At 42.2% G+C, this 12,284-nt stretch overlaps 1 protein-coding gene across 2 annotated transcripts in view; it reads left to right on the top strand.

The window, feature by feature from the left end:
* Positions 1-9,037, top strand: part of KLHDC4 (kelch domain containing 4) — a 58,078-nt gene extending 49,041 nt beyond the window's left edge. For both annotated transcript variants that reach the window (XM_056525543.1, XM_056525544.1), the window contains exons 10-12: positions 1,261-1,663; positions 8,363-8,488; positions 8,581-9,037. In XM_056525543.1, coding sequence (XP_056381518.1) covers positions 1,261-1,663; positions 8,363-8,488; positions 8,581-8,759 — 708 coding nt within the window. In that variant the 3' untranslated portion in view covers positions 8,760-9,037. The remainder of the gene's footprint in view (positions 1-1,260; positions 1,664-8,362; positions 8,489-8,580) is intronic.
* The last annotated feature ends 3,247 nt before the right edge of the window (positions 9,038-12,284 follow it).

Below are 12,284 nucleotides of genomic sequence, written 5' to 3'. Positions count from 1 at the left end.
ATAAAGTAGTATATAGATGGAATGTCCTACCCATGTTCCAAATAAAATATATCCCACAATGTAACACCCCCAACATGCATTTTATGAATGTTGCTTCCATTTACCGCAGTTAAGTCAAATTGGAAGTGCTCAAATGCATCCTAGGCATATACAGGGCTCTCCACAAGCAGTGTCCTAAAGGCATGCACAAGTTGTGACAAGTAAATAAATTATCAAAATACTACAAAAGTGATAAGACACAGTGATGTACTTCTAAATCAGTACTATAAATTTGACTGATTTATGAATATACATATTTATCTGGATGTTACAGTGCATATACTAATAAATAACTAAACAGAGGAACAGGGCAAAATAATCTTAACAGCTAATAATAAAATAGGCACTGCTGAGTTTTTTTATTGGGAGAACTGGAAACCATTATTCCTATTGTCACTACTTTCATGGAGCTAGAACATTGCCACAATGCATTGTCCGTATTCTCTATTCCTTTTTTATTCTTTAAAGTTAAAAAATGTTTGGAGTCAAAGCTGTGGTGGATTTTTGAAGTGTTTAGGTATAGATTTAAGTTGTGTATCAGATTCAACATCTCTTGCAGCTTCAAGATCTTTCACGTGTTCTCTACTGCGCTCCCTTGATGTTAGTAAACATAACTTGTAGGGAAACTACAGATTAAATAATAAATTACATAACCAGTACTGTATGATGTATACTGTCTGATACAAAATTGACACTCACCACCAACTGCTGCACAGGAATGTTCGAATCAGACACACACTTACTACCAATTTGGTCCCCTGTATGAAAGGGGTTCTGGACTTTTGTCACATAGGAAGCTTTTGACCAGCAAATATTTTGCTGTGGTCAACGGAACATCAGAAAAATAAAAGCCAGTGATATCTCCATTTTCAGTATAAGTAGAAATTAATCTTTCATTCTGTATTTTCTTGCAGATTGATGATTGCAGCAGTTTTTGTTTGCGTTATTGGCGTTTGCTTATCTATACCTTTTTTAAACCATCCTGACTGGGTTTCCCAGTTCTTAAAATGTTAATTTTTTTATTTATTTTTTTTTTTTTTTACACAATAGATTTGTCAAATTTATAGTTAGTCTACAAAATCCTCTAGACTATAGACTCATACATTCTAGCTGTACCAATATATTTAGGACAAGAGAGAAATTTTTGCTGTTGATGTGTTTTGCCCATAAAACCTGCAAAATTCCTCATAAAACTCCAGCTTTGACTTTTCTCCAATTCAGGGTTACAGATCAAATCGGAAGAAAAGGCGACGTGGAGATAAAACTGTGGAGGCAGAACTAATAGAGGCCAGAGTGCAGAGTCCAGCAGAACCCATTGAGGTCATAAAAGACATTGTGGCTGAAGATGGGACAGTGATGACCATCAAGCAGGTGATCCCTAGCCAAGGAACCCCTGCCAGTGATGAAGACAGTAGTGAGGAAGAAGAGGAGGAGTTGGAAGCTGCTGGACCACAGGTGGAGCCCTGCCCGCGATCCAGCACCCTGATGGCCATCAAGCAAGGCATCCTATACTTGTACGGAGGGATGTTTGAAGTTGGTGACCGACAATTCACTCTGAATGACCTTTATAGCCTAGATCTACAGAAGATGGAAGAATGGAAAGTACTAGTGGAGATGGATCCAAGTAAGTATGTGTAGATTGACCATGTCAACATCTTGATCAGAAGAGGTGAAGGGGTTTCCATAGAAGAGTGTCAGTAAGGAAGCACATACCTGCAGTGATGAGAAAAAGAGAGATTCTATGGTTTTAATCCCTTACGTACAATGGACGTAAATGCACGTCCTTGTGCCCTAGTACTCAGAGCACCAGGACATACATTTTTGTCATAAGCGACATTCAGACTATGAAGTGAGCGCAGGAGCTGCACTCACTTTTTAGACTGTAAGTGATGGCTCCTATCAGCATCTGTGCACTTGCAGTCAATGACGAAGAACGGTGATCACGGCACATCTGCGCTACAGCGATGGTCCCCCTTACCGATTGGAACCCCCGCAACATGTATGCATGGGTCGATTGGTTTGTTTGCCCACTTGAGGTCACATCCCTGACTGATTAGCTAAACCAGACTCTATCAGTACATTGCTGATAACACTAAGTAATGCTATGCAATAGCATTATTTAGTGTTAAGAATCTTACCATATGCATCTAAATACAAAAGTCCCCTATGGGGTCTTAAAAGTGTGAAAAACTACATTTTTTTTTGGTCAAATCACATCCTCTAAAAAAATGGAATTATAAAGTGAACAAAAAGTCATATATTCGCAAATGTGGTACCAAAATATAGCTTGGTATATCGAAAAATAAGAAAGTTATTGGGGACAGAATGCAGCAATTTAAAGCATACTTATCTTGTTTGATTTTATTTCCATTAAGAAAGTTGTATTAGGGTTTTTTTGTGGGACAAGTTGTGCTTTTTTATTGCCACAAACTAAAAAAAACTATTGTAGTGCAGAATAAAAATAAAAAATAAGGGAATTTTACAATTTTGTGGGGCAATGATTTTTTGGGGAGTTCGCAATAAAACTGGTTAAACTGACTTGCTAACTTTATTCTGTGGGTCAGTATTATTCTTATGATGCTGAACATGGATAATTTAAGTTTCATTTTATTGTTAAAAAAAACTGAAAAAGAAAAAAAAAGCTGTTCATTGCCATGTTTTCACCCCTAAAACTTTATCTTTTCACCTACAACTAGCAGCCTGCATCTGCCAACTAAAGGCGTACTGCAGCCTTATACAACTTATCCCCTATCTGCAGGATAGGGGATAAGTGTCTGATTGCGGGGGGTCCAAACGCTGGGACCCCCTGCAATCTCCTGTACAGGGACCCGGCTCTGCCGCGGCTCTCCCCATGCAGGAGGCGTGTCGGCCACTGCATGACACTGTGGCCGACATGCCCCTTCCATGTATCTCTATGGGAGAGATGGAAATGCAGCGTTCGTGCATCCCCGCCTCTCCAATACAGCTGAATGGAGGGGGCGTGTCTGTCGACCTCTTAGTGAGGTGGGCGACGCAAACATTAGCTGCGACAGTTCCGGGGCCCTTCACAGGAGATCACAGCGGGTCCCAGCGCTTAGACCCCTCATGATCAGACACTTATCCCCTATCCTGCGGGGGCAAAAGTTGTTTTTGGCTGCAGTACTCCTTTAAGACGAACTACCAAGCCCTCACAATGTCTGTACGCTGGGTCGGGAAGAAGTTTAAAGCAGTATAAAAATATAAAGCTATGTAAAAGTGGGTATCATTTTGACCCACAAGATAAAGCATGCATTTTATAGTAAAATAAGTGTCATTACAAGTGTCATGAAAAAAACAAGCACTCATATATGGTTCTGTGGATGGAAAAAAAGTTATGCCTATTAGCCCTGTAAGGATGCTGCCCAGTTTTTCAAATCTGGAATGTGTCTCTTTAAAGGGCTACTCCGGTGGAAAAAATTTTTTTTATCAACTGGTGCCAGAAAGTTATACAGATTTGTAAACTACTTCTATAAAAAAAATCTTAATCCTTCCAATACTTATCAGCTGCTGTATACTACAGAGGAAGTTCTTTTCTTTTTTAACTTCTTTTCTGTCTGACCACAGTGCTCTCTGCTGACACCTTTGTTCCATACACAGACAGAGGTGTCAGCAGAGAGCACTGTGGTCAGACAGAAAAGAAATTCAAAAAGAAAAGAACTTCTGCTGAAGCATACAGCAGCTTATAAGTACTGGAAGGATTAAGATTTTTTTTTTTATAGAAGTAATTTACAAATCTTTTTGGCGTTTTTTCTATGGTGTTTTTATTACTGTGTAGTAAAAAATGATATCTTTATTCTGTGGGTCAGTATGATTATCGTAATACCATATTTATATAGCTTTTTATATTCTTTTTACAACAAAATACTTATTTTTGCCTTTTTTTGTGTTGCCATGTTCTGACAAATTTTTAGATTTTTCATTCACTGCCATTGTGTGAGGGCTTATTTTTTGCAGGACCATTTTTTGCGATACTACTTTTTAAATCTTTTTTTAAACTGCTGTGACCTTGCGGGACATTATCATTTTATTGTATGTCATAAGTCATTACGAACATGGCCATACCTATTATGTATAGGTTTTGCGGTGATTCCAGGTTGTCATTATTTTAAGGAAATCTGTCAGTAGTATCACCCACACTAAACCTGCGCAAATCGCGTTTTTCTATTTTATGCTAATTATTATAAATTTTTTTTTTTTTCCTCATCGCATTCTAAAATTCATAACTCTTTTACATTTCCATTCCCAGACCCATATGAGGGCTTGTTTTTTGCCTGATCAGTTGTACTTTGTAATTAAATCATCAATTTTACCCCAAAATTTTCAAAAATCCAACATAAATGCAGGAAAATTTATACGTTTAAAATTGGCATTTTCTGACCCCTATAACTTTTTAATTAACGGGGCAGTATGAGGGCTCATTTTTTTGCGCCGTGATCTGAAGTTTTAAAACATTTTTATTTTGAGCGGACTTTTTGATCGCTTTTTCTAAAGCGTTCAAAAAAAAAGTGACCAAAAATATGCAATTTTTGACTTAGGAATTTTTTTTTGCGCGTATGCCATTGACCGTGTGGTATAATTAACAATTTATTTTTATAGTTCGGACATTTACTACCGGACAGATACCACATATGTTTTTATTTTTATTTACAGTTTTTTGGTTTTTTTTATTGGGAAAAGGGGGCTGATTCAAACTTTTATTAGGGAAGGGGTTAAATGATCTTTTTTTTAACTTTTTTCTTTTTTTTTTGCAATGTTACATGCAGTACATTGTTTCAATACACTGAACAATGCCTTTGCATGCAATGGCAGTTATCGGCAGTTGATTGCTCAAGCCTGGATTTCAGGCTTTGAGCAATCAATCGCCGATCGGACGCGCAGGAGGCATGTAAGGCACCCTTCTGCTGCGTCCTAGCTGATCGGGACATAGCAATTTTACTGCGATGGTCCCGATCAGCCCGACTGAGCTGCCGGGAAGCTTTTACTTTCACTTTAGAAGTGGCGATCAACTTTGATTGCCGCGTCTAAAGAGTTAATGCCTGACATCAGCTCGATCGGCGATCCCGCAGCGGGAAACTCTCTGCTAGCTACTAGCATGTCAACGGACCCTTATAGAGGTTGTCACACTTGAGGTTGATACATTGATCATGAGCATTTGATTAGCAGCACCTGGCTGCTACTGACCCTGCTAATTCCCAGGAAAGCAGGGAAAGTGTGCTCAGTTTTTTAAACACTGCTGTCTGACCTAGTTTTTGTTAACTACGGTAAATATTGACACTGTCATTTTGTGTGTTGTTGTTGTTCACATAGGGTTCTATTTACGTAATTCTAAGACCTTATAATGACTAGAAGGGGAATTTATAAAGACCCAAGTTTTACACATTGGTCTTTAGCCCCTTAACGACGCAGGACGTAAATGTACGTCCTGGTGATGTGGTACTTAACGCACCAGGACATACATTTACGTCCTGAGCATAACCGCGGGCATCGGAGCGATGCCGGCATCATGCACGGCAGGTCCCGGCTGTGCATCGCAGCTAGGGACCCACCGGTAATGGCGGACACCCGCGAACCCGCGGATGTCCGCCATTAACCCCTCAGATGCCGTGATCAATACCGATCACGGCATCTGCAGCATCGCGGTCACTTAAGAGGATGATCGGATCGCCCGCAGCGCTGCCGCGGCGATCCAATCATCCTGCACGGCAGACGGAGGTCCCCTCGCCTTGCTCCGCTGTCTTCCAGGAGACTTCTGCTCTGATCTGCCTTCCCGCAGACCAGAGCAGAAGATGACTGATAACCCTGATCAGTGCTATGTCCTATACATAGCACTGAACAGGATTAGCAATCGAGTGATTGTTGAAATAGTCCCCTATGGGGACTATTAAAGTGTAAAAATAAAAGTAAAAAAATAAAGTGAAAAAAATGTGAAAAACCCCCTCCCCAATAAAAACGTAAATTGTCCCATTTTCCCTATTTTACCCCCCAAAAAGTGTTAAAAAAAATGATTTTATATACATATTTGGTATCGCCGCGTGCGTAAATATCTGAACTATTAAAATAAAATGTAAATGATCCCGTACGGTGAACGGCGTGAACGTAAAAAAAAAAAAGTCCAAAATAGCTGCTTTTTTATAACATTTTATTCCCAAAAAAATGAATAAAAAATGTTATAAAAGTTTTGTATAAGCAAATATGGTATTAATAAAAAGTACAGATCACGGCGCAAAAAATGAGCCCTCATACCGCCGCTTATACGGAAAAATGAAAAAGTTATAGGTCTTCAAAATAGGGGGATTTTAAACATACTAATTTGGTTAAAAAGTTTGCGTTTTTTTTTAAAGCGCAACAGTAATAGAAAAGTATATTACCATGGGTATCATTTTAATCGTATTGACCCAGAGAATAAAAAACACATGTCATTTTTACCATAAATTGTACGGCGTGAAAACAAAACCTTCCAAAATTTGCAAAATTGCAGTTTTCTTTTTAATTTCCCCACACAAATAGTATTTTTTGGGTTGTGCCATACATTTTATGATATAATGAGTAATGGCATTACAACGGACAACTGGTCGCGCAAAAAACAAGCCCTCATACTAGTCTGTGGATGAAAATATAAAAGAATTATGATTTTTTTGAAGGGGAGGAGGAAAAAACGAAAACGTAAAAATAAAATTGTCTGAGTCCTTAAGAGGTTAGTAAACACCCTCTGTCGTTGGATTCATCAGATTTATTAAGAGGTAATGAATATGCAGCTGCACAAATCTGAGACAGACTTAAAGGGTAGCTCCCACCAACCCTCTTTTTTTTTTTTTTTTCTGTCCCTGCCTATTGCCCTTCTATCCCTAACCCTCTCCCTGCCTTTATTTTTATATTTATTGACTAATAAATGGCATTTTGTCTGCCTGGTAGTGTGCTCACTACCAGGCAGACTTCCCCAGCAGGCACCACGTCACTGATGCCTGCTGGGGGGGACTTCCGCCCTTAGTTCTAACAGGGTGCCTCCAGCTGTTTCACAACTACAACTCCCAGCATGTCCTGACATCTATTGGCTTACAGGGCATGCTGGGAGTTGTAGTGGGGAAACAACTGGAGGCACCCATTCATAACAACCTCCCGCCCCCTCCCCTCACCTCCGGTCGCTCAGATGGATAGAAGAAGCCGGGACAGCGAACTCTGCGCTGCGCGGCAAGCTGCAGAGAAACGGGGAATCCAATTCAGTTACCGGAGTCTGCAGAGAGAGTGCAGACTTCAACTGGGCTGAGGTACAGGCTGCGTGCATGGTGCGGCCAGGGCGGCTGCTCCTGAACTTTACTGCGCTGGCTTCCTGCCTGTTTGATTGACAGACAGGAAGCCAGCGCGCAGTGAATGAATTTCGACTCATTTGCCCGGCTGAAATGAGTCGAAATTCTGTAGTGACGTCACTGCAGAATGCATTCGGCCACTAGGAGGGCGACCCCTAGTGGCCGAATTTAAAAGTGATTTTAAACTGTTTTAAAATCACTTTTTTTAATTAAACTATATTAGAGATATGTTGTAGTACTTAAGTACTACAACGTATCAATTTTTTGTTTTCATGACAGTGCCCATTTAAGTACATAGTGTAATCACTGTATTATGAAAGTCTGCTAATTTCTAATAGGCTTTGTGCTTCAATTTTTTTCACAATATTCAAGATCTCTGCTTGTTTTCATAGAATTGAAACATTAATTTGCTTAAAACCTGTTCTACCCACACAGCAGTATCCAAACTATCTTTTTTGAGCCATGCACCTGCATGGGGTTAGGGAATGGTTTCTGCCTTTGAATGCTCACCGACAGCAAAAAGAACTCTATGAAGAATTTAAACAAGTCTACTAAAGCTGCAGACCTTGTACTTAAATACACATTTAGGGCTCGTTCACACAAGCAGATTTAGTTTCAAACTTGCAGCAGGCTCCTTTTAAGTCAATGGGGTTTGTGGCGGATTTTAGGCAGTGGAGGCTCCGCTACTGAAAATCAGCTGTGGACAGCCCGTGGAGGGACGGGCTCCCTTTCAAGCTTGCAGCGGGAAACCCGCTGCAAGTTTGAAGCTAAATCCACTCATGTGAACGAGCCCTTAATGCTTAATCTGTTTCTGTATCTACACTGTTCGCAGAGCCAACCTGCAATACTGCAACCAACATTAGGAACAAGTGTGAAGTGGTTTTCAGCATAATCTTATTGAGTAGAACTATCCTGATAAATAATAATAGAACCCTGTAATAGTCAAATCTGTTGTGACAATAATTATAGCAGCATCTGTTGTGGATTTTTTGTTGGTGCAGAAACCCAGGAATGGTTGGGTGAATCTGACTCTGAGGGAGAACAAAGTGCAGAGGAGAGAGAGGAGGAGGAGGATGTTGATGATGATGATGAAGAGGAAAGCGAGGAGGAGGAGGATGACGACATCGGTTAGTGCAGTGACTTCTGAGATGATTTTGTAATTTCAGGTAGACTGTGGCTTACAACGTCTGAGCCTCTTATTTCTCGTTCCTTTTGGCAGATGAAGAACAGCACCCACCGGTGGAGCCCCATGAGAAATACTCAGATTATTTACCCCGCACAGAACAGCACTGGATCCAGCTCGCTCGAGAAAACATGGGCTCTGAAGCCAAAGAAAAGAAAGTTCTTAAAGTGGCACATGCCATGGCTAAGACATTTTATGAATTCAGGGATAAATAGGACTGTAGAGGACAATGTAATAACTGCAGGAACTTCTAAAGGAGATCTGTGCCACAGGACAAAGTCCCATGTGTTTAGTTTTTACATCTGATATGGCCTTTAGGGTGTGGGCTGAAACCAAAATTTTCCCAGCAAGGTCATTGAAATGTTGCTTGGTTTTGGTTAATTCTGAACTGTCTGTAAAAAAAAAAAAAAAAAAAAAATTTGACCACTCATATTACAGGATCAGCAAATGTGCAGTTTTCACATATTAAAATAATATAGTGGAATTCCTTTAATCCAACATCTGAGAATTCTTAAATCTATTAATCCAGTTCTTGTTTTACAACCGAGCTTTAATCCCTTAAGGAACAAGCGTTTTTCAGTTTTTGCACTTCCGTTTTTTCCTCTTTACATTTAAAAAATCATAACCCTTTCAGTTATGCACCTGAAAATCCATATGATGGCTTTTTTTTTTTTTTTTTTTTTTTTTTTTTTTTGTGCCACCAATTCTACTTTGTAATGAGTAATTTTACCCAAAAATCTACGGCGAAACAGAAAAAAAAAATAATTGTGCGAGAAAATTGAAGAAGAAACACCATTTTGTAACTTTTGGGGGCTTCCGTTTCTCGGTCGCCTTATTGGGGGACACAGAGATCATGGGTATTATGCTGCTGACATTAGGCAAAAAAAAAGTTGACTCCTCCAAGCAGGGATATATAGTGTCAGTAGGAGGCAGTGTCAGTAGGAGGCAGACACAGGTCTGGAGCTTTCTCCAGACCTGGTCTTTTCTGTCTGTTATTTTCTAGCCAGAGATGTCCAGATAGTGTTTTTTTACCTTTGTTATTTTACTAGGGGGACAGGATCATGGCTCTACCTGATCGCCCACATGCGATAAAGGGGCACAGTGCATAGATGTATGGGCCGTCAACCCCTTCTTGCCAGGTCCAGGTCCCCCACTTGCCCCTTCCCACCTCGCTATGGCAGCTTGGCATGATGCAGTGTGACCTTAGCTGACTGAAGACTTCTGGGTGAGTATAAGAAGAGGGAGCCGTGGGTGAGTATGAACTTCATCCTCCCCCCACACTCTCCCTTGTGCTCTTCCCTGGGGTTCCTCCATAGAAGTTGGAGCAATCTCCTTCTCTATAGTAGACTGAGCTGCGGTGGAGTCACAGCCCTCAGCCGCCATTGCACTTGGCTCACCGGTCCCCTCGTGGCCTCCGGCGCCACAGGGAATGCACAGTTTAGTCCCCCCGGGACACCTACCTGATGCCCTGATATCTGGGGCAGTGGGTCTCCGCATCCCCGCTCGGCTTCCACGATTCTGGCTCCCTCCCTGCTCTGGCGGCCAGGCTGAGTCAGCTACCGTGGCTGTACCTTCAGCAGAGGCTTTTGCTGTGGCTCTCCAACAGGGATGGACGGAGCTGCTGTGGAGTCGGAACCGGCTGCAGCATGCGTTCATTCCCCGGCCTCAGCAGCTGCCGGGGATGCGCTTTTTTCAGGCGCCCGGTGCCCTGCTCATATGGCCATCTCCTGCCTATGCGGCCGGGGTCGACCCGCGGGTGCCCTGTAACTTTAGCCCACTGCTTCCGCTTCTCATGAAGGCCACCTGCCGGCGGCCCCCGGGGGCGTGTTCTCTTCAGCGTGCCCATTGTTCCCAATGTGATCTGCAGGTAAAGTATTTAAAAAAAAAAACACAGGCACTCTGCGCCCTCCAGTGGCAAAAGTGATTATTTCAGCTATATATATTTTTTTCTATGGCCCTTCATTTAACTTACTGTCTCCAATCGATTCTCTGCTTGTTAGCCGGGATCCAGGTAGTATCTGGTCTTATCTGCCTAATATCCGATAGGTCACCACATATGGAATGAGAGTGTATACGAGAGTGTATCGTTGGCCTTCCTGTGCCACTAATTCACGTGTTTCCTGCTGTAATTTGCACAGCACTGGGTCAGTGGTAGGGACCCTGTTCTGGCCAGTACAGTCGTTTCTTTTCCCTCCTTTTTGGTGGAGTTGTTTGCAGTGTCCTTTGCCTTTGCTAAGGTACTTTCATTCCGAGGGGTTCCCCCTCGGGTCTGTTTGGGGTTCCCCCTCGGGTCTGTTTGGGGTTTCCCCTCGGGTCTGTTCGGGGTCCCCCCTCAGGCCCGTTCGGGGTTTATTTTCCCCACCCCAGTGGAGGCGCTTTAGTGGGCTAGGTAGACTTAGGATATTGCCAAATCCCAAGAAGGTCGGCACCGCAACCGATAGTTGGTGCCCGAGGACCAATGTAGCAAGAATCCAGTAAAAAGAAGGGTCCCGGCACTCAGAAGTTTTTGAAATCTCAAAGGTTTTTATTTATGCAACATGCATAGCATACCTACCTTGTATGCTATGCATGTTGCATAAATAAAAACCTTTGAGATTTCAAAAACTTCTGAGTGCCGGGACCCTTCTTTTTACTGGGCTTAGGATATTGCACTGAGTGGCCTAGGATTGAAGGTTTGAGTTTATCCCGCTCGGTTCGGGTGTTCAGCGGGTTCATCCTGCCCTAGCCTTCTTCCTGGCTGTTTACTTCAGGCGCTCGGGACTGTGCAGATGTTTTGCTTTCTTCTTCTCTTTGTCCGATTCTGGCAGCTCCTGCCTTGTTGTTGAGCGTGCTCAGCTGCTTGTCTATGTTCTCTCCTCAGCCTCCGTCCTACGGTGGCGGTGGGCCTCCTGTCAGGGCTCTCCCTTCATGCATTTCTGGCAAATTTCTCTTCTTAGAGTGGTGTTTCCTCAACCTTGTTTGTCTGGCTTCGCCGACTCTCTGCACTAGGCTTCCCTTCTCTGGGGCGACCATTTTGTTTCTTTTTGGTCGACTGTCTGACCCCAGCCTCTGCACAGTGCATTATTTTTGGGTCCTCTCTCGCCCCTCATGTTTTGCGGGGACTGCCAGATGGCCGGTAGCCGGACTCCGGTTTCCTCTGAGCCTTGTTCACTTTCTTTGGTTACTGGTTGTGGCTCAGTCTCTGGCCTGACCTTCCTTTCTCTGGCGGTTGTTTTTACCCACCCCAGGGACTTCTTTGGGACGTCCCATGGTCTCTGTGTCCCCCAATAAGGCAAATGAGAAAAGGGGATTTTTTTGTACTCACCGTATACATCTCTTTCTCGTAGCCTTCATTGGTGGACACAGCACCCACCCATTTACGGTTCCTGGTCAGGTTGTTTGTTACCTGTTATTGCTTTTGGTGTCCTTTTTGGATATTTTCTCCTTTCGTGGTTTGGCTTCTCCAACTGCTTTGTGACACAACTGATTAGCTTAGTGCCTGCTGGGAGTAGCAGACTTTTCTACGCAGTAAATTTTTCGGTAAAAATTACACCTTACCTTCTGTAGGTCCATACGATTAAAATGATATCCTACTTATGTAGGTTTGATTTTGTCGTATTCCTGGAAAAAATCATAACTACATGCACAAAAATTAATACATTTAAAATTGTCAATTCTGACCCCTATAACTTTTTTTTATTTTTCCTCAAACGGGGCGGTATGAGGGCTAATTTTTTGTGCTGTGATCTGAAGTTTTTATG

This window comes from Hyla sarda, chromosome 6, assembly GCF_029499605.1.
Source record: "Hyla sarda isolate aHylSar1 chromosome 6, aHylSar1.hap1, whole genome shotgun sequence".
Classification (NCBI taxonomy): domain Eukaryota; kingdom Metazoa; phylum Chordata; class Amphibia; order Anura; family Hylidae; genus Hyla; species Hyla sarda.
This window is presented reverse-complemented; position numbering and strand designations above follow the sequence as displayed.